This window comes from Callospermophilus lateralis, chromosome 14 (genome assembly GCF_048772815.1).
Source record: "Callospermophilus lateralis isolate mCalLat2 chromosome 14, mCalLat2.hap1, whole genome shotgun sequence".
In the NCBI taxonomy this organism is placed as follows: domain Eukaryota; kingdom Metazoa; phylum Chordata; class Mammalia; order Rodentia; family Sciuridae; genus Callospermophilus; species Callospermophilus lateralis.
This window is the reverse complement of record NC_135318.1, coordinates 50499026-50522756: the sequence shown is the minus strand read 5'-3', so window position 1 is coordinate 50522756 and position 23731 is coordinate 50499026. Positions and strand designations below refer to the sequence as shown.

The 23731-nt window shown below is 35.1% G+C and overlaps 1 protein-coding gene across 4 annotated transcripts in view; it reads right to left on the bottom strand.

Annotated features, from left to right (window-relative positions):
* Ehbp1 (EH domain binding protein 1) overlaps window positions 1-23517 on the bottom strand; it is a 312370-nt gene extending 288853 nt beyond the window's left edge. For 2 of the 4 annotated variants that reach the window (XM_076832961.2, XM_076832958.2), the window contains exons 1-2: window positions 23128-23322; window positions 21906-22306 (exon numbers count right to left, since the gene is read on the bottom strand). In XM_076832961.2, coding sequence (XP_076689076.1) covers window positions 21906-22009 — 104 coding nt within the window. In that variant the 5' untranslated portion in view covers window positions 22010-22306; window positions 23128-23322. Of the gene's footprint in view, window positions 1-21905; window positions 22307-23127; window positions 23323-23445 lie in introns of those variants that run through there. The other 2 variants (XM_076832959.2, XM_076832960.2) reach the window with 2 other exon arrangements.
* Window positions 23518-23731: the final 214 nt, after the last annotated feature.

The following is a 23731-nucleotide window of genomic DNA, read 5'->3' as shown; positions in this document are numbered from 1 at the left end:
GGACAGATGAATGGATAAAGAAAACATGATACATACACATACACAATGGAATGTTTCTCAGCCATAAAGAAGAATGAAATTATGACATTTTCTGGTAATTAGATGGAACTAGAGGCTATCATGCTAAGTGAAATAAGCCAATCCCCAAACCCCAAATGCTGAATGTTCTCACTGATTTTATGGATGCTGACTCACAATAGGCAAGGGGAGGGACGAGTGGAGGTTCACTGATTTGGGGTCGGGGAGGTGGGGTTACGGAGGGTGTATGAGAATGAGAAAGGCAATAGAAGGAATCAGACATAAATTTCCTATGTTCATATATGAATATATGGCCAATAAAACTCCACATCATGTACAACCACAAGAATGGGAAGTTATACTCCATGTATATATGATATGTTAAAATATATTCATTTTACTGTCTTTCTGCATCTACAGAGATGATCATTGATTTTTTTTTTACTCTTTTTAGTTATCCATAAGCTATTATATCTAAGGAAATAAAAATAAGAATCAATAAATGTTATAGCATCAAATTTTAAAGTTTCTGTAGAAAGAAAATAACGGTGTAAAAAGATAGTCTATAGAATAGGAGAAATTCTATTTAATTTAATAGGTTTAATTTAATAGTATTAAATATGTAGAATATATAAACAATTCAAAAAACTCAATACCAAAAGAATAAGTAACTCACTCAATATACAAGCAAATGAACTGAACAGACTCTTCTTAAGAATACAAATGTTCAACAGTTTTATGATAAATGTTCAACAATGTTAGCCATTAGATTCCATTTCACTTCAGTCAGAAGGCTATTATCAAAATCACAAGTGGCAATAAATGCAGGCCGAGCACAGCGGTGCATACCTGGAATCCCAGGGACTCAGGAAGCTGAAACAGGAGTGTTGTATATTCAAGCCCAGCCTCATCAATTTAGTGAGACCCTCATCAATTTAGCAAGATCCTGTCTCAAAATATCCCCAGTTCAAAAGAAGAAAAACAAGATTAAATACTGGAAAGGGTAGAGAGGGGGAGGAAGTCTTATACATTGTTGGTGGGAATGAAAATTAGAACAGCCACTATGGAAATCCATATGAAGGTTCCTCTAAAAACTAAAAATAGAACTACATATAAATCAAGCAAAACCATTCCTTGGTATTTATCCCCCAAAATTAAAAGTCAGCATATTTTAGAGACACATATATACCCACGTTTGTCACAGTATAATTCATATTAGCCAAATTATAGAATCAGTCCAAGTGTCCATAAACAGATGAATAGATTTGAAAAATGTCATATGGGGCTGGGGTTGTGGCTCAGGGGTAGAATGCTTGCCTCGCACATGTGAGGCACTAGGTTTGATCCTCAGCACCATATAAAAATAAATAAATAAAATAAAGGTATGGTGTCCAACTATCACTAAAAAATTTTTTAATGTTGTATACACACACAACAGAGTTTTATTCAATCATAAGAACAACAAAATGATGTTGTATTAATAGAGTATAATGGAGAGCACCGTATTAAGCAAAATAAGCCAGACTCTGACTCAAGTACCACATGTATTCTGTCATGTGGAAGTCAGTGAGAAAAGAAGGGAAAAGAAAAAGAAAAACGATGTCATGAAAGTAGAAAGGAGACCAAAAGGGTAGAAGAAAGGGAGCAAAGGGAGGGAGGAGAAAGGAAGAGGAGGTACTGGAGAGTGAAATTGATCAAATTATGGTGTGTATATGTGTGTGTGTGTGTGTGTGTGTGTGTGTGTGTGTGTACCATTATGAGACTTACCATTCTATATAATTAATATGCATTAATAAAAAATGTCTAGCCCATAATCAGTATGCAAAAATGTTAGCTTTTAAAAAGAATATTAATGTTATCACTGTGTTATAGATAGAGGAAGCAAGATTTAAAAGGAAAAAAAAATTAGTCAGAATTAAAGAAGACTTTACAAAGGAAATAAATCTTGAGATAATCCCTGAAAGACAGAACTGGAAAAGACTAAGCAAAGATGTGGAGACAAAGTAAAAAACCGAAGAGATTTGAATAATCATGGAGCACTTATAGAACAGTTAAGTGATCAACTACAGAGGCAGAAACACTTCTTACAGAAATAAAGCTTTTTAAAAAGGAACAAAATGAAGATTCTCAGCATTATCTATGTTGTTTGTCAACACAGGTCATCTCTAAACAATACTGAAAAATCCAAGTCTAGCATACACACACAGAAGTATCTAGAGTTGGAGTTTTAGCTCATCCTGGTTTAATCCCCCAAACACACACACACACACACACAAAAAAAAAAAAAAAAAGAAAAAGAAAAAACTCTACCAAATATTAAGTCAAACAAAAAAACCAAACTTCATATGCATCCAAAAACAAGGGTGAAGGCGAAAATTTTAAAATTAAAATTAGAAATATTTTTGTACACACCATGAAATCATAAGTATGGGGGAAAATAAAATAAAGATGCCATTAAAAAAGGATAGAAAATTTAATTTCCTGAAATGCACATACACTTTATGATTCTAACTGGTGTTCCCTGTTGCATACATGTGCCAAACTCAATATAAGCTTGCAATATGAAAATGAGCTTTTAATTCTAAATTAGTGAAATGGTAGATTTCTTTGATTTACAAAAAATCATGCTTTCTAAACAGTCTATTAAGGTCCATGTTTAGGTATCCAATCATAATTTAATAGAATTAATAATTTATTATGCTGAGTTTTTTAAAAACTCACCTTTTTACACAATCTACTACATACCATTTTCTTTTGAATTAACCTTCTATTGTTCTACTTAAAGCACTGAAAACATTAGCAATAATTAAAAACAGCCAGTTAAGTACAATACTCTGACCTTGACATTTATCAAATGTTTCTAAGTAAAATTAAAACAAACCAATTCACTGAAGAACTCACAAAACCTTTCAGGAAATTTACTGAACACATATTGACTAACAAAAGTGTTCTGGAATTAGATTATTTTATGAGTCTGAGACTTACGGGTTTAAATCTTAGCTCTAAACTCCATAAATAAGCCTTGTATGTTGAGAAAGTTATTTAACCCTTTTAAGTACAAGTTTCTTCATCTATAAAATGAGGATAATATTAATAGTGCCTTACCTTAAGGTCATTGAAAGGATTAAATGACAATGCATATAAAACAAAAATCCAGGGCTGGGACTGTGGCTCAGCGGTAGAGTTCCACGCTCGCTTGCCTAGCACATGCAAGGCCCTGGGTTCAATCCTCAGCAACACATAAAAATAAATAAAATAAAGCTGCTGTGTCCAACTACAATTAAAAAAATAAATATTTTTTTTAAAAGTCCAAGTATCTAATCTATCATACAGTGTTTGATATATAAAGAAACTTGTTATTATAGTTAATATAATCATCATATATTTCTTCAATATATAATGTTGTAAATATTTCTTGATTATATATACTTATTTAAAAATATACTATAACTTTGCATTAGGCAGAGAGTAGGTGAAGGGAGAGGAGTGGTTATGGGGGTAGGAAGGAGAGTAGAATGAATTGGACATTATTATCCTATGTGTGTGTGTGTGTGTGTGTGTGTGTGTATGTATATATATATATATATATATATATATATATATATATATATATATATATAATTATACATCATGTAATTGTGATTCTACATCATGTACAACCAGAAGAATGAGAAGTTATACTCCACTTATGTATGATGTGTCAAAATACATTCTACTGTAGTGCATAACTGCTTAGAACAAATAAAAAATGTGTCCTTGAAAAAAATTATAAAAAATAAATGTATACCCTATATAAAGCATTCATTTATAAGGAGGTCATGGTTGCAAAGATTGATTTTTTTTATTACATGGTACTGGAACAACTGGGCTGCCATATGAAAAAGATTAAATTATACCTATAGTGTTTAAAAACAAAATTTTTAATAGCCACATGTGGTCCTCATATGGGGTAAGGTATACCAATATAATTAATGGCCCTTAATGCTTGTGCAACTGTCTACATTGAATCACATATATTGTTTTGGTCAGCTTTTTCACCACTGTGACCAAAAAAAAACGACACACACAAAAACAACAAAGATCAGAGAAAGTTTATGTGAGGCTCATGATTTCAAAGGTCTTAATACACAGACAGCCAACTCCATAGCTTTGGGCCTAAGGTGAAACACTATCATCGCAGAGGAAAGCAGCTCAGAACAGAGCTCTTTCTGGTGGCAGAGAGAGAGCTCCACTGACCAGGGAAAACTACAAACCCCAAAGGAATGTTCCTAGTAACCCACCAATTCCAGCCACCTCCCACCTGCTTATAGTTACCACCAGGTAATCAATATCAGTGGATTAATGCACTGATTAGGTTAAAGCTCTTATAACCCAATGATTTCATCTCTAAACTTTTTTGCACTTACACATGAGCTTTTGGGAAACACCTCATATCTAAACCATAATATATGCTGTCTTAAAAAAAAAAAAAAGTGCAAATGTATCTATTGTAACAGCTAAAAAAAAAAAAAAAAAAAAGACATTCACACACTATCAATAGGAATAAATTCCAAAGGGATCTAAGATGGAAATGTTAAAAGAAAGAAGCCATCAAAATACTAGAAGAAAACATGGATAAATTTTTTTAAACCTACACAGGGAAATGCCTTTATGACTCAAAATCTAGATATTATAGAGATTGATAAACAGAGTAAATCCTCTACACACTGAAAATGCCTTAATAAAACTCAAAAGTCAACAAAAATGGGAAAAAATTTTTACAGTGCATTAGTGTTAAGGGATAGGCAGAAAGACTTAATTTAAAAATTAAAATTAGAAATATTTTTGTACACACCATGAATATCTACCCTCAAAAATGTAGTAACAGGCAGATAAAGAGAATCACAATTTACCAGAGGAGAAGTCTTCCTAGAAATAGTAATGTCTACAGAAATCAGAATAAAGGTATAAAAATCCTGAATTATTTAAGAATTATTAGAGACTCAGTGTGGATAAGTCTAAAAGTTTAAAAATCCAGGCTTCAGGGATTATTCAGGGATATCATTCTTCAGAGAGGTCCATACAGACTCTCCAAAGAGTTTTACCTTCAGGAGCCTTATCAGGTTCTCACAGTCAAAACTAGAGAAAACTTCCTTCTTGCTCTGGACAGAGGTAGAAAGAAATGAGCCACGCTCTAAAATAAAGCCAAGCCTCTACAGAAGGCTTACTACTTTACTGGAGTCTCACTGATCAGGAGGAGAAGTAAAATATTCAACTGTAGCCCTCTCTATACATCTATCTCACCTAAGAGGGGAAAACTGAGAAGCACTTATAAGGACCACAACCAAGGGACATAGGATCACTAAAAGACTGACATCTAGTCCCAAGACTAAAAGAAAATATAATTGAAAGAACTAAACAACTTAGACTTTATTTAAGAAGAAATCTCTATAGAACTATAGAAACCGCAAGACAAGGGAAATTTAAAAAAAAAAAAAAAAGTGTACACAGGAAAATTTAGTATCTGCAACCCTATTTACCTCAGTTCCATACATCCAGCACACTGTGTTCAGCTTTCAACAACAACAACAATCCCACAAAGTAGACTAAAAGACAAAAAGCAATTCGAAAAGACAGAACAAGCATCAGAACCAAACTCAGAGCAGTAATCATAGAATTATCAGGCAGAGAATTTAAAACTATAATCAATAGTATACTAAGAGGGCTGGGGTTGTAGCTCAGTGGTAGAGCACTTGCCTAGCATGTGTGAGGCACTGGGTTCAATTCTCAGCACCACATTCAAATAAATAAATAAAGGGTTCATGAATGCTAAAAAAAAATTTTTTAAAAATAGTATATGAATTAAAAAAATATAAAAAAAAATAGTATATGAAGAGGACTTAAAATGACTAATGGAAGCAGAGAGATAGAAAAACTCTAATAAACAAGCAAAAGGAATTGCTAGAAATCCAAATCACCATAAAGAAAAAATGAAGCATGCCTTTGATAGGTTCATTAATATACTGGACACAGCCAAGGGGGAAAAAAATCAGTGAACTTGAAAAAACATTAATAAAAATTTCTAAACAAAATGTAAGTAGAAAAAAAGAATGAAAAAACAAAACAGAATATACAAGAAAAAAGGGCAACTACAAAAGCCATAATTACTTGGAATATCAGAAGAAAAAAAAAGATTTTTAAAAATAAATAAATATTTGAAGCAATAATGACCGAGATCTAGGAAGCTCACAGAACTTCAAACAGGATTTTTAAAATGTCTGCACATAAGCATATCATAGTCACACTGCAGAAAACCAAAAACAAAGAAAAAAAATCTTGAAGGAAGACAGAAAGCAAGCCTTACCTATAAAGAAGCATGGATAATACCATAAGTCCTCTTTCCAAAAATCATGCAAGCAAGAAGAGATACATGAAATATTTAGCACTGGGAGAAAAACTACACCAATCTAGAATTCTAAATCTAGTGAAGAAGAAACAAACTTTTTCAGACAAAATTTGAAAAAAAAAAAAAATTGTCATCATAGATCACCCATACAAGAAATGTCAAAAACTTTTTTCTCAAGAAAGAAGGGAAATTATATAGTCAGAAATTCTGATGATCTTCATAGCAAATAAAATCTAACAATATATAAAAAAGAATTATATGCCATCACCAAATGATATTTCTTTTGTATATGCCAGACTGGATCAACATTCAAAACTCAGTTATTGTAATCCATCACATCAACAAGCTACAGAAGAAAATTCATATGACTATATCAATAGATTTAGACAAAGCATTTGACAAAATCCAACACCAATCATGATAAGAACTCTGAGCCAACTAGAAATAGAGGTGAATATCTTTAACTTACTAAAGAACACTTACAAAAAAACAGCTAATAGAGATGAGGATATCTCTCTTTTTAAAAAATAGTTTTTACTTAGGGAATCACATTAAAATTTCATTAAGTAATTTGACAAGGATGGGGTATTCTAAAGTAAAATATAAATAAGGGGCTGGGGATGTGGCTCAAGCGGTAGCGCACTTGCCTGGCATGCGTGCGGCCCGGGTTCAATCCTCAACACCACATACAAACAAAGATGTTGTGTCCACCGAAAACTAAAAAATAAATATTAAAAATCCTCTCTCTCTCTCTCTCTCCCTCTCTCACTCTCTCTTTAAAAAAAAAAAAAAAATATATATATATATATAAATGAAATCAAATGAATCTATCAGTGCTTCAAATTAAAAACATAACCAATACTGACAAACACAAACAGAAATATTCTTCAAATTTCAAGGAAATAAGGCAGACTAAGGAACTCTACAAAATTAGACATGTGACAACTAAATACACTGTGTGACCCTGGATGATACAGGGAAAAACATTCTTTTGCTATAAACAGAATTATTAGGAAAACTGAAGAAATTTCAATTAAGTCTTTAGATTAAGTAACAGCATTGTATAAAGTGTTAATTTCCTATTTTGAGAAAGTGAATTATGATTATCTGTGAAAACATCCTTGTTTTTAGGAAATACCCACCTTAAGCATTTTAAAGTAAAGGGGCATCAAGGTACAACTTCTAAAAATTATACACAAAGTGACAAAAAATAAGTGAAATGTTGCCACTTAAGAGAATTCGGGTGAAAGGTATTTGGGAATTTGCCACAGTCTGGCTGGGCAAAGTAAAGGTTGTGAAGGTTGATACAGCAGGAGCCGCTTTACTGTAGGATAGCAGAGGTATATATACATAACTGAATACACACTTGTTTCAATTAACATCATCTAGATACATCAGTCAGTCATCAAGGAATCCTCATCCTCTTAATTACACACAGCTTAACTTAATTAACATCAACTAGATACAGCAGTCAGTCATTAAAGAATCTAACATCCTAACAGCTCGCTGGCCTTACTTCACAAACCACTTTCTCTGGCAAAGTGCCAGGCGCCATCTTGACTTGTTTACGGACCCTAACAGGAATTCTTTGTACTATTTTGTGACTTTTCAATAAATCTGAAATTTTTTTTCCAAATAAGTGGTCTTTTTAAAAATAAGAAGTCAGATTGCAACAATATACCTCCTTGTCAGAACCCCAGTATCAAAGGCAATAATGGCATCAAAAGGTTGTTTTATAAGCCTACAAGTCCACACTGATATAAATAAATGAATCAACAAATTAAGAAAAGGTAGATCTTCCTTGCAGAAGAATTCCAAATAATAAATGTAGGATAAATAAGGAAATAGAAAATTATCATTAGAACACGATAATAATTGCTGCAGGCCAAATCTATTGATGAATTTTAAATTAGTGGCAAAAATTTTGAAAACAAACAGGATAGCAAATAAAACCTCCAAAAATATATTAATTCTATTGTGGTTTTAATATAAGTTCACAAATTCTTTTTTGATACTTCTTTTAGGAGATGGAACTTAATTCCACTCCTCACAAGTGTATGTTGGATTTAGTGACTGATTTCTAACTAACCAAATCTGAACGGTCTAAAACTGTTAACTTTACAGTGGAGAAATCCTGCAAGACTAAGGAACAAACATATCACCTTGATAAATTATCTTGATATCAAATATGTTATAGTTTAGATATGAGGTGTCAACCAAAAGCTCATGTGTGAGACAATGCAAGAAAGTTTAGAGGCAAAATGACTAGGTCATGAGAGCCTTAACTTAATCAGTGCATGAATCCAATGACAGGAATTAACTGGTGATTATAGACAGAGTGGAGCTGGAAGAGGTGGGTTGATGGGGGCTTGCCCTTGGGGTTTATATTTTGTCCCTGAAGGAGATTAACTCTTTCTGCTTCCTGATGCCATGGTCCCAACTGCTTCCTTCCACCACACTCTCTGCCATGATGGGCTTCCCTCACCTCAGGCCCCGAGGAATGGAGTTGGCCATCTATGGACTGAGGCCTCTAAAACTGTGAGCCCCCCAAATAAATTCTTCCTCCTCTAATTGTTTTTGTCAGGTCTTTTGGTCATAGCAGTGAAAAAGCTTACTAAAACAACATGCCTTCTGATATGATAAGGGGCACTTTACTTTGTGGTATGATCAGAAATTTTCATAACATCAATCTAATATTAGAAAAGCATCAAACAATCCAATTTGGGAAACATAATACAACATACCTAATCACTTTGTAAAATGATCAAGGTATTTAAAAAACAAGAAAAGATTGAAAAACTGTCACAGATTGGAAAAGATCGGGGCTATCTGACAACTAAATGCAATGGGGTATTACTGGATCATATCTTTGAATAGAAAAAGGATATTAGTGGAAAAATGGATAAAATCTAAAGAGTTCTTAGTATGCCTAATACTGGACTAATGTTGATATTTTATTTTGATAAGTATTAGTATTTTAGTTTTATGTCATAAAATGACAAATTTATGCAATTTTTACCCAAAGGAAGATGAGCAAAGGGCAAAGAAGAACTCTCTACTATCTGTACAGCTCTTCTGTAAACCTAAAATTATTTTAATAAAAAGTTTTAAAACAAATGAATTAAACAATTTTTTAAAGTTATTTTTGCAAATGAGAACACTCTTTAAATTAAAGCTGAACCATTAAACTTGCTTTCCAGGCCCAATTATTATAGCAATAAATAAATCCAGGTTCAATTAAGTTACTTTGAAGATCCATCCAATGGTGAAAGAGGTGTGTTAAGGTCACCCAAAATTATTGTGTGGTGGTCTATTTGACTCTTAAACTTGAGAAGAGTTTATCTGATGAATGTAGATACTCCATTGTTTGGGTTATTTTATATTTTGCAAGGGCCACTTTTAATTTTGTTAAGTCTTGTTGGTGTATGGTTCCCTTGAGCAGTATGTAGTGTCCTTCTTTATTCCTTTTGATTAACTTTAGCTTGAAGTCTACTTTTTTTTAAATACATGACAGCAGAATGCATTAAGATTCTTATTACACATATAGAGTACAATTTTTCATATCTCTGTTTGTATATAAAGTATGCTTATACCAATTCATGTCTTCATATATGTACTTTGTATAATGATGTCCATCACATTCCACCATCATTGCTAACCCCCTGCCCCCTCTCTCTTCCCCTCCCACCCCTCTGCCCTATCTAGAGTTCATCTATTCCTCCCAGGCTCCCCTCTCCCCACCCAACTATGAGTCAGTCATCTTATATCAGAGAAAACTTTTGGCATTTGTCTTTTTGGGATTGGCTAACTTCACTTCTCCAATTTCATCCATTTACCTGAAAATGCCATGATTTTATTCTCTTTTATTGCTGAGTAATATTCTTGTGTATATATGCCACTTTTTTTTTTTTTTTTTTATCCATTCCTTTACTAAAGGGTTCCACAGTTACTTTACTTGATATGAGGATAGAAACCCCTGCTTGCTTCCGCAGTCCATGTGAGTGGTATGATTTTTCCCAACCCTTCACCTTCAGTCTGTGGATGTCTTTTCCTACGAGACAAAAGACCCAGCAAATCGTTGGGTCTTTTTTTTTTTTTTTTAATCCAATCTGTTAGTCTATATCTTTTGATTGGTGAGTTTAGGCCATTAACATTCAGGGACATTATTGAGACATGATTTGTATTCCTAGCCATTTTTGTTTATTTTTGGTATTTAACATGACTTGGTTTCTCAAGATTTTCCTTTAGTGTAATACCTTCCTCTGCTAATTTTCATCATTGTTTTTCATTTCCTCTTTATGGAATATTTTGCTGAGGATGTTCGGTAGTGCAGGCTTTCTAGTTGTAAATTCTTTTAACTTTGTTTATCATGGAAAGTTTTTATTTCATCATTAAATCTGAAGCTTAATTTGGCTGGATATAAGATTCTTGGCTGGTATCAATTTTCTTTCAGAGTTTCAATTAAGTTACTTTGAGATAGGGTTTTACTACATAGCTTTCTGCATTTAATGATTTTTGGAGAGGGATAATGAATTTAAAAGTTTGAGAGACACTATTTGTACAAGGGGAAAACGATTTCATAATCTTAAGGAAGAGTTAAAGAAGACGAGTAAAATTGCATAAGGATAGATTTAAAAGATTAAAATTATCATAGTAAATGTACCCTATAAACAAAGGAAAATATGGAAGATTCCTCGTTGAAATCACTATGGCAGTAATATAAACAAAGGACCAGAAGGATCTAGGGAAGCATAAGAGTGATCATAAAAGCCTACAACAGAGGTTTCCAAACTTTCTGGGTTTATAAAAACCTTAATGTGTGGGTAATATTTTTTACCAAGTCCTCCATCTCCAAGCCAATAGAAATACATAAACACCTTGTTTATTGAGTAGTCAGGCCCAAACAATGTAAAGAAGATATATGTCCTAAAATTTACCACCCACTAAGGTGCATGGAAACCTCCATATTTGCAAATTACTTCTGGTATTCTGAAGATGACCCAATTTAATACAATTTCTCAAACTCTAGAATCAGATTGGTCTCTCATTTCTTGTTCCACATAGATTTTTGATGACACTTGTTTTTTGTCACAACAATTGAAGAAAACCTACCTTTGTAAAAATATGGTATCATTAAGAGGAATGTGGCAATCTAATTTTGAAACTGAATTACTCAGACTAATAATTTGTACAGTTTCTGACAGGTGCTGTGTTTCAAAAATTTTTAAGCATCTCTTGGCACCTTTGTGAGCTGTCTACAGTGCCTCTGGGACCCTTGGCAGAGTCTTAGCAAACTGATAAAGAATGGTACCAAGGTAGTGGCCCTTGCAAAATCAAAGTGAGAATATAGGAATAATTCAGAGGAAAAAGGTGAGCAGATCCAATAATATTACTTGAAAGTACAAAAAACAACACAGGTACTTGAGAAGTCTCAAAGCTTAAAAAAAAAAATCTTTCCTTAGCTAACCTCAATTGCCACAGTCTGGCTGGGCACAATTCAAGAGCCACTTGTCAAAAGAAACTAACTTTATTTTTAGAACACACACACCAAACCACACAGCTCCTCAGGAAAACCTTCAGAGCCCAACTGCCACCACCGGTTTCCCACAAGCCTCTCCACCTCCCCCACTCCTCCTGCTCTTGAGGCTGATTGGCTGGGTCACATGGGCAGAGCCAAAAAAAGTCCCCCAATGAGCAGCTCTGTGGTCTGAAAGGGCAGGGAAACAGCCCAATGAGCATCACCGCAGAGGAGCCAATCAGTTGGCAGCTAGAAGTTTGCTGGGGCCGCTGTGAGCCAATCATCAACTGGCAGCTGGAAGTTTGCTGGCAGCTAGAAGTTTGCTGGGGCCCCTTCAGCTTTGGCTCTCAACACTCAATAGTCCTTGCTTATACCTTGCTTATATGGAAGGGCACAAAACTAATCATTTATTCAAATAAATGAATGAGAAAATTCAAATGCTCATATTAAATCTGACAGTTGTTATGTGGAGCTCTCATTTTTAACTAAACAAAAAAAAATCATGAATTAGCTGAACCATGGGAAGAAAATTTATTTCAAAATTTCAACTCAATAAACATTTCTGGAGTACCAAGAAGAATTACTATCCAGCATCTGCCAAAGTCCTTTAAAAAGGCATTTGAAAAAGAATAATATTTGGCCATTCTAAAACCTAACTTGATGTTCTTGAGCAATTGGAGAACTTCTAAAATGTCAGATTTGCCAGCACCATCCCTTACCTACAAAAATCAGGACCTTGAATTTAAGGAGCCTGGAAATCTCCATATTTGCAAACTCCCAGTGGTTCTCCAGATCAGGAAGTTTAGGGAGAGAAAAAAAGGCCAAACTAACACTGTCCAAATAACACTTTTTGTGATAAAGGAAAATGTTCCATTATCTATACTGTCCAATATGGTCACCCCAACCACATGCAGCTAGTGAGCACTTGAAATGTTACTAATATAACTGAAGAACTGAATTTTTAATTTTACTTAAAATGACTTAAATGTAGATGTAAATAGCTATTTCCTTAGTTGCTTCTGTATTAGCTCAGAACTAAATGGTTTGTTAAACGTGTTCTTCTAAATTTTCCAAGTTGTACCCTTGATTTAAATAGGATGATCAGAAAACTAGGTTAAAATTAGGTTTCTTGGCCATATTCTCTTAAAGAATCTTCATAAAGCATTGACATAAACATTACCCAATTTAATGTGAGTTTTTTGTAGTTAGAATTTTGATCCAAAATTGTATTTTTTTCATAATAAAAATCTTTGGATTGAATGTTAATAAAAGTCTATACAAACAAATTTCTATACTGTCTTTAGACAAAAGGACTACTGGATGAGCCAATATTCTTCTCTTTTCATCTCAGGTGCCAAAAAAAAAAAAACAAAACAGAAATAAATCCAGCATCCAATGGTAGCAACTGACTCCTCTCAAGTGCCTAGTAATAAGTATTCTCTTGCTCCTCTAAGACCATCTCTGTACTATTTATATCACTAAATTAGTCAACATAGTGTTATTTTACATTCTTAAGCTGATAAACTCTTTTGACATAGGTAGAGTATCAACATTTAAAGAGAGAATGTCTTTGAATTAAAGCCATTTTCTATATTTTTTATTGTAAAACTATTTTTAAATGACAATACTAGGATTAACAGAAAAAGGAACTTTTTAATAGGTCAAATTTACAAAGTTTTTAGATGTCTTTTCCAAAGCTGCCTAAAAATATCACTATGACACTGATAAAGAAGATAAATATTCAGATATCATGCAGTAATTTCACTGCCCCCATTTTAAAAGATTCAGATTCACTTCTTTTAACAAATATGCAGAAGTCCTCAGGTAGAATATGAGTATCCTATTGAGTATTCAGTTCAAAAATGTTTTGTGCGATTTTTCCTTTACACACCAAACTATTTTTAAATTGTACAGTGAATTACTTCGGTCTCTTTTTGTTGAAATATCTCACAAAATTAGAACAAACACATTTGACACATCAGCAGTACATTTCTAGAAATGCCTAATTTTAAGTTTCCTGAGTATTTTAATTGCAAAACTAACATGAAACTAAATAAATATTAAGAAAACCTCTTCACCTAAATCTCTTAAAATTTCATCCCATAATCCCTTAAAAAAATCAAACTAACATTTTATACTAGAAGAATGTAAGAAAATTATACTATAAAAGATATAATTTATGTTCTAGACTCATTTTTTAGAATTATGACAAAAAGAATTTTTAAAGAAAAATTATCATAAAGAAATACATTATAAATATAAATCATTCTCACAGTACACACAAAGACACATACAAATGATGACAAATTATTCTACTTTGAAGGAATTAAGTTAGTTTCCTTAGCCCTTTTACGTACTTGAAATTGTTATTAAAAAGAGAACAAGGTTATAAAATCATATGAACTGGTTTTGTTTCAGAAACAACAATATGCTTATTATCAAAACTTAGTTCATTTCATCTTAGCACTTCTGCTGGCAGCTCCCTAGTTTACCTATGTCTCTGGTTGCTCCAATCTTTGGTGTTAATTCATTTTTCTCTAACACTCTTAATGATCAGGGTATATTTTCATTTGTCTTCTCACCTACTCTACCCCTTCTCTCTAGATAGTTATTGTCATCATTTAGTCACTGAGCTCATAGACAGTTATGTAAATAAATGTACATGGATGTATTCCAACAAAAGTTTATTTACAATAGAAGCAGCTTGGATCAAGCCAGGGTTTGCCAACTCTCAATCTAGAGGCATACTTAGTCGTATGTGGAAGCAAACATGACGAAAGCAAGACAATATCCAAATTCAGCATAAAGAGGATCTACTATATTCCTTAAGAAACTTACCACAACTGAATTTTGTAAAGCTATACTTCACATGGACTAAACACTTAAAATCTGGTTAAAACATCACATGCAACAATTTCAATTTTTTAAAAATCAATCCATAAGACACTACCATAAAGTTATAAACAAGTTAACATATTAATTTAGTATTTGCTAAAACTGTATGCCTTTCACATTTTACAACATTGAAAAGAAGACCACTATTTTGTTTCAAGGTTTTCAAGATTCATATAACTTACAATAGAGAAAGTATTGCAAACTAATTCTTCTAAAAGCAAGCCTAGAAACTAGGAAATAATAATACCTTTGCCTGTCCTTTTGTAGTCATCTATCCTGCCCCATCTTTCCCTATACTTGAAAGATTTCAGAAATCAAACTTCCAAACTTAAACATTTCTCCTCTTATTATTCCTGGTAACTTCAAGTGCCACAGAAATAATCTGACCCATATCTTCCTCTAAATTCCTTGACCACTATCTAAACTTCCAAAATCTTTTCCTCCATTGCGTCTCAATCACCCATTGTCATACTAATACACTAATAGGCATAGTCTTTAAAGCAGAATGGGAGTACCTGGAAGGTGCAAAAGATGATCCACTCAAAGATACTCTACTTAAATTTGTTAATTTTTGAAAAAGAAATTAGGTTATACTTATATCTAATGTATACAGTACATTAATTAAAAATATATTGGGGATATGAGTTCTTGTTTTTTTAAACTGATAAGCATACATGATCCAAGGAAACCACTACCTATATCTTGTCATTAACATTTACCACAGCCTTCAATATCAAGCATCTCACTCTGACTTCTACCTCCAATCTTTCCAGCTCACTCTGCTTTGTATCAAAATTCTCTTAAGACAATCACCTACACTCACTGTATCCACTTCCTTCTCTCAATCTAGTCATTCAATCTGCTATCTCAATCCCAACAATTCTTCACCCTCTTTAAAAATCTGTAAATCATGGTCCTCTTCACTTTTTCACAGCCATTCCACCTTTTATGTCCTTATCCCTTTTCCATCTTATATCCCATTGGTATAACTATAATTATGCCTGCACATTCACTCTCGATTTCCTTGTCCATCTTTCCCTCAATTATACATTCTTGATAAAACCTAATCCTGGTGGAATCCAAGTCTGCCTATTCCATACTTGAATCCAATTATTGAACATAACTGGGTTAAAATATGCAAACTTACTAAGATTTGTGACCACAAAGTTAAGAAGGTCCTTGGTACTACCCAGCAATCCCATATTTCTCTAGTCCGTTCATTCTCATTTTGTCAATTTTGCCTTCTCCTCAATCCTTCAACAACTCTGTCACCTCCCTCTCAGCTGATAACCTCTAATATATTTTCCTGAGAAAACAGAAGCCAATAAGAACATTCATACCCTCCCACATCAAATCTACCAGTATACTGCCCCCTTATTCATATCTTCTCTCATTTTAACAGTGAATTGTCACTTTTTCTACTTAAACTAAACATTTTCACTTGTGTACTGAATCCTTTTCTCTTTCTCTCAAAGATTTTTCTCCTTAGTTTAACCTCCTCTCCTACCATATCATCAGTTTTTCCTTCTCTAATAACTATTTCCATCAGCTTTCAAACATGCTGTAACATATACCATGCAAAAAATACACTTTGAACTCTTGTCCCTCTCCAGTTACTACCTAGTTCTCTGCTTTGTATCAAAATTCTCTTAAGACAATCACCTATACTCACTGTATTCACTTCCTCTCCTTCAACCCTGTCTAATAATGTTTTTTTCCCCCAATATTCCTCTGAAACCACTTTTCAAAGACATTAGCTCTTTTCACCTTGCCAAATCCAGTGGTCACTTTGATTAACCTCTGGATTATATTTGATACAGCCAAACACTTTTTTCCCTTAGTTTCTTGGAAAACACATGTTCCTAATTTTCTTATCACCGAACTAGCGCTTATTTTCAGTCTCCTTTGCTGGCTCCTTTTTATGCTTAAGTGCCTCAAGGTTCAATCTCAATCTATGTGAATGCCATAGAATATTTCCTATAGCCCCATGGTTATAAATACTACCTACATACTTAGAAGTTCCAGCCTCTTCTCTCCCCAGGGCCAGACTCTTATTATTAACTGCTTAATTAAGATTTCCATCTGGACATCCCAAATTTCAAGAAAAACAAAACTCTTGATTTCTCCCTCACACCAAATTTTCCTAACCAACTGTTAGTTCACCCCTGTAATTAGTATCACATTCACCTGGTTGATGTGATAGTCATTTCTATAATCATTTCTGATCCATTTCTGATATATCTTTTTATCATATCTATTGATAAGTCCTGTCAACTGTATCTCCGAAAAATTTACTTTCCAATCACATGGATACACACATTTGTCAAAACTCACTGAACCACAGGCTTAAAATGTATGTCTTTTATTGTATGTAAAAGTGTATGGGGCTAGGATTGTGGCTCAGTGGTAGAGTGCTCGCCTACCACACTCTACCATGCATGAGGCACTGGATTTGATCCTCAGCACCACATAAATGTAAAATAAAGATACTGTGTCCACCTAAAACTAAAAAATAAATATTAAAAAAAAAAGTGTAAGTTATACCTCAATAAAGTTCAGTAGTGGGGATGAGTGTGGGAGTGTAGTCACATGTTACCTATACAAATCTGACCATTTCTTACCACCTACCATTCTGCTGCTTGAACTATTACCAATAATTTCCTGGCATCTTTGCTTCCAGTTCTACTCACAACAATTCATACTCCACAAAGAATCCAAAACAGTATTTTTAAAAGTAAATCAGATAATATCACTTCCCTGCTCAAATCCCTCAATGGCTTCCTATCCCACTTAAATGCAAAGTTCTTACCATGAACTCAAGGCCCTCCATGATCTAGCCTCTACCACCTCCTCAGATTTCACCTCTTACTGCTTTACTCCTTGTTCAGTATGCTCCTGAAACAGTGGTTTGCAAGAGGCTCCAAAATCCCATCAGGCTTATTTCCAATTCTTTTTCCTTTTTCTTTTTAAAACTTGTTTCTAAAGTTCTTTACATTAAGACTCTAGATCATGTCATTAAGTCTAGATCATGTCATTAAATAGTCAACAAAGAAATACTTGCTCAAGCCACCCAAAGAAGTAAATCTAAAATTAATGCTTCTTAATATAATTTGGCTTTCATAAATTCAAGTTACCACAGAAAGTGCATATAGCTTTCTAATGTCCAGCTGGAAAATTAAACTGGGATCAGTTACAGAGAGCCTGGTAAATCAGATTAAGGAGTTGATATTTTATCTTACAGGCCAACATTAGTTACAAACTTAAAAACTGAAATGAGCTATCTTTTTATTTTTCAAATTTGGAGGTCACAAGGATATATGAAATCATGGAGCAAGAGAAGTTACTTTCAGGGATACACATATACACACACACATACAAACACACACATGCACCTTTTTGTATTTCTAGAGTTTTAAACCATGTGACTGTATCATCTATTTAAAATATAAATTATAAGTAAAATTACATTTTAAATCAAGAAAAAGGAATACAATATAGAAAAATCTTTACTCCTCCTACTCTAAGAATTAGATGAAAGAAATATAAACACATAGATAAAACATATTCATATTTATATATAATGAAGAAACACACAAAATACAATATATCCTCATATGTATGGTTCATATCATATACCAGAGAATGCCCTAACAAAATTTAATTTTGCAACCTAGTTAAATTAGCATCAAAATCAGGACTTGTCGATTTTCAAGCAGTTTCCTTAAAGACCTGTATAACTATTGAGAACTCATATAGTAAAGAAGACTTCCCTCAGAAATCTAATGACATGCAGGTAACAAAAGAAAAGGACAAGAATTAAACAAAGAGAAAACTGACAGCACAATCTCTTTCAAACTCATCTCTAGTGGCCAGTCCATTTACCAATGGCTATATCAGTTAAACCAAGATGAATAATTAAATGACCAAAGACAACAATAAGCTATTTCTTAAATCCCTATCATCTCCAAATTTGTTTACAGCTTCTTTATGTGACTCAAATGATACAGGATAGGACCTCTGTATATGTATTATCCTTCTCTCCAATATTCTGGTTTTTGATTCTGACCTAAGGTGTAGAACCACTACACCTTGAAAGTATCAAGGAATGGACCCACTTGAACTAATTAGCCAGGGAAAAGGCAAAATACAAGAGAACAATAAAAAGAAGAAGCTTGAGAAGGAGAAAACCCAAAACATCCAATTTTTATTATTTATCCTTTGATCAAGAGTAAAGTATTAAGCTTGTCCATGTCTAGATTAAAAAAAAAAAAAAATAGCCCCTACTGAAAAAATAGCCCGTAAGCCCCTACTCTGACCTATTATTTGTAATATCAGGATATTACAAACCTTGGATAAGGCTCATACTTGTGGCCATGACAAGAGAACATGGGATGTTTCTCCCCTCCTTAGTCACAGAAATAATACTCTCTCCCTTGGAAAATATACCTTGATTCCCATTACCCTATTCCATCAACACACTATAGCTTTCCTAAATTCCATTCTATCTATCCTCTTCTAAATAGCAAGGCTCTAAAAAGCAATGGCATGTATATACACAGGTTACCTCCAAGAGCATAATCTCAATGGAATACTGTTCTTCATTTTTATAGTTACTTTCTTCTTCTTTAATTTATCAGATCTACTTTCTTCTTAATACTTGCAATTTATCTTCAGTGCTATACTAATACCTATTTTCCTTTCACTAAATCAGAATCTCTAAATTTCCTTTCTCTCCTATTTTTCCACACTCCCAAAATAATATCTGAAAATTATAGGAAAACATTCAAATGCTTCTAGCATTAACTTCAGATCCTAACATAAGACCTATTTTAATATGTATACCTATGACGGTACACCTGTTAAAAGAAATCAAGTCATCTATTCAACTATAATCAAGTTAGATTTTCACTATTGCTTTCACTTTGAAACACATTAACAATAACTTAAATACTACTTATGCAAGGGGTGGGGGGATAATTCCAAGATGCTACAAACTGGGGAAAAAAACTGATTTTGTAACTTAAGAATAACTTAATGTGTTCTAGTCCTTAAGAAGAGACTCAAATTTAACCATATTCAGGATGATATTCCCTGTACATTTCCTAGTTAAGAAATACTGGTAAACAGGACCTTCCTCATGTATTTACTATCTTGGCTAGTTGTTACACCTAGCCTTCCAAGTCAGAAACTTGAGTACCAATCTAGACTTTTCCTTCTCCCTTATCCCCCAACTGAAATGATCCCCAAGTCCTATTTTTTTAAGTGTTTCTCCAGTAAATTCTCTCTATTCCATCTGTCATGGCCTCATCCAATCCCTATTCCTCTCATATCAATGTCTCGAGTCACTGTCTTCTCAAAAATCCTTATTTCACATTGTTGTCAAGGTGATTTTCCAATTGCAAACCTAATGACTCTTCTGCTCAAAACTTTTCACTATGTCCCTTTCACCCACAGAATAACACCCAAGCCATATACATAATAGCACATAATTCTATGATTTGAGTTCTGTCTGCCTCTCAAACCTTAGATCTCACTGCAATTCCCTCATCCTACACTTTAAACCCCATCAATATTAAGCTATACTGCTTAAATTTCCAGCATGGATCATGTTATTTAGGGTCTCCATGTTTTTGCATAGGTTGTTACTTCATCTAGAATTTCTTCACTTCTTTCCTTGACTTCCTAGACAATTATTATTAATCTTTAAAACCCAGCTCAGATTCCAGGAAACCATCTGCAATCATTATTATTATTTTCTCCTCTGCCAACTCTGTACATAATAATGCCATTTATTGAGCACTATGTCCCTGACAATATTAAAGGCATTTGACAAGAATTAATTCATTTAATCTTCATAATTATCCCTCCTATGAAGCAGTACCATTATTACTTTTGTGCAAGTAGAAATAAATTAGAGAGGTTACTTCCCCAAGGATACCCAAGTGGATAGAGACAGATCAAAATCCCTACATCATAACGTTTATAATATTGTACCTTATCACAATGAACTTATTTACAAGTGTATCCTTACTCTGGATTGTAAGCTCCTTGAGGGTGGGGAGCTTATGTCATATTTGATCAAATCAACAGTATCTGATATAAACTAGGCAATCAGTGCATGCATTTCTTGAAGTGATTTTAAAATAACATTCCTAACAATTTCAAGACAAAAGCATTTATAGTTTAAAAAAAAAAATTGAATATGCTGTAAGAGTTCTAGAACAGAACAAACTATTTTCTTCATCTAATAAAAAGGATGTTAAGAACAGAGGTTATTATAGACATGAGATTACAGTCCTTGTGGATGATAAAATGAACTTATTTTGTAGTAATACTGCTTAATCACTGCAATAAATCAAAACCCAAAGGACCATTTGCTTAAGATTAACTTTTTTCTTTCAGTAAATAAGAATTCTTGTTGCTTATCATTCAGAGAAGTGAAAAGAAAGCCCTAAATTTACTTTGCTCAAGTGGAAAGAAGCAAATCACCGACCAGCACTACTAATTGCTTCCTTAAATCCAGCCAAGAAATGTATCCCATTAGGCAATTAGAAGAAAATACAGTTGCCTGACTAAGCATTTAACAAAAGAATTTCTAAGGTTGTGTGGACTGGCATTCCATTATTCAAATAATGAAAAATTCTTTACCCTAAGCAAATAGAAATGAAAAAAAAAAAAAAACAAAATAAAACAGATTATCACCATTAGTCTTCCACATTAAAACATGTTATATTAAAACATATGCATGTGTTTGCCCTGTTTCATTAGCCACTGCTATTTAAGATTATAAAAATCAAAGTTATTCTAAAAGTAATGATAAATGACCTCAAGACAAAAATCTACTGTACTCAGTGTGCTCAGTTACAGTCTTCTGAGACATATTGGAGTACAGTGATTAAAATCCACAGGGACAGTATCAGCAGCAACAGTGCACATCACACAGTACTTGTTTGAGTATTCTGCACCCTGCCCAGCCTCTACAAACTTGTGCACTACAGAAAGGTAAGTCTGCTATCAAAAGTCTCAAGAGTTAGGCCACAGTCAATTTAGGCCACAGCTCAGCAAATTCTAACCCCAAGCACATCTTACCATTTCTTTGTACACTCAACCATCAGCTCCTGGTAGGAGGCCACAAACTGGAACTTGGATGCATGTTTTCCCACACGCTGCAGTCTCTTCCAAACTGAAGCCATGATGATGGGTCAATAGACTGGAACAGTTCTGAGTTAGCAACACAGCAGCTTTAATAAAGCAGAGGGTCCAAAGCAAAAGAGCTTTGCATGTGTGTCTGTACTTTGAAAAACTCAATTACAACTTGAAATGTTTGGGGTCCATAAGTCTTCTCCCTGTTTCACAGGGTAAATCCCATCTTAGATGAATGGCCCAATCACCAACAGCATGATATACATGACAGGATGAATGAGAGGCGATTCCCTCAAGCAGCCATCACCATTCCACCTCAGGGGCTATAAGACTCCTATTCTGGAAGGCTGAAAAGCAAAACAAAGACAAAAAGAGAAAGAATATGAGGAGAGTAGCACGAAAAGTGACTAACCACCCATGTTGGATAATGCTGCAACAGACAACCCAGGTTCTCTGTATGTTTTTTTAAACAATGAAACAAAACACCAACCTCAAAAGCCGGTAACATCAAGAATTTAAGATACCAAGAAAGAAATTACAATTCACACCAAAGACATGGAGCAATATATCAGGTAATCAGCATCAACAACAATCACAGACGCAAATCGGGCCCTACCTTCCCTCCTATCATCAAACAAGGGCGAGCAAAGCGGGAAAGTCTAGGGACGCGGTTTAATATCCACGGCCACTCAGAGAGAAGAGTAGAATATTTTAAAATAAACTTTGTTTTTCAATAATAGCCTCGAGTTCTAGAATACATGCTTAAAACACACTAGGAAGCAGGGAGGAATGCTGTTGTTCGGAGGGGCAAATGGGTGGGCAACGAGTAGTGGAGGGAAATCTCAAGGCATAGGGAGGCAATGTCCGGGCTCCAGGCCACTTGGGCTCCCTTCACCTTCGCTGCCAACTGGAGGGAAATGGAAACTCCTGCCTGGGCGTGAAGCAGTGGCCAGTGGGGGCGAGTGGACTGTGCGGGGTGCGGTGCCGCCCTCCCCCATCCTCTGGGAACCAGCCTGCCAGAGGCTTGCCTCCTGTCCAGACCCCTGACCCCCAGCAAAGACAGGCGGTGGCCCACTGCGGTCCCTGTCACCCAAGCGTTGCCAGAGACCCCAGCCCGGTCCCCGAGTCCCGGCCCCGCCGCTCGCCCACTCCCGCCCCCTCCTCACACCTCTATTCCCGCTGTCGGGCTGAGTCTGGCCCCGTTCCCTCCTCAGAGTCGCTCCTCCGTCGCCGCCGCAGCAGCAGCCGCCGCCGCCGCCACCGAGTCCTCCATCCCCGCTGGAGCCACATGGAAGAGCCAAGCCAGCTGCGGCGCTCGCGGGAGCCGGGGTCTGCAGCCCCTCAGGCGGACGGCGCCCCTCCGCCCGCCCCCTCCCTGACCGATCGCCCTGCGACCGTCTCCCACCCTACCAAACCCTGCCAGAGCCGCCGCTCAGCGCCCAGTACCCCCTCCCCCGCCTTCCTCCTCCGCCACCATCATCATTACCTCCCCCGCCGCACCTCTCACACTAACCCTACCCACAGCAGCTCAACCTCTGTCCGCCCCGGCGCCATTGGCCGGGCCCCGCGTGAGCCCCGCCCACCTCGGCCGCCGGGCCTTAGCTCGGTTGGGGCGTCTCATTGGCAGATCCGCATGCCCATCACAAGGGCCCCACCCCCTAGCTAGCGAGGTGTTTTTCCCTCGACTGGAACGCGGCGCCCAGTCTACCCTTCTTATAAAAAAAAATAGGAACCCACTAAGGACAATCCCGCCCATTCCTTTGATTGGCTGG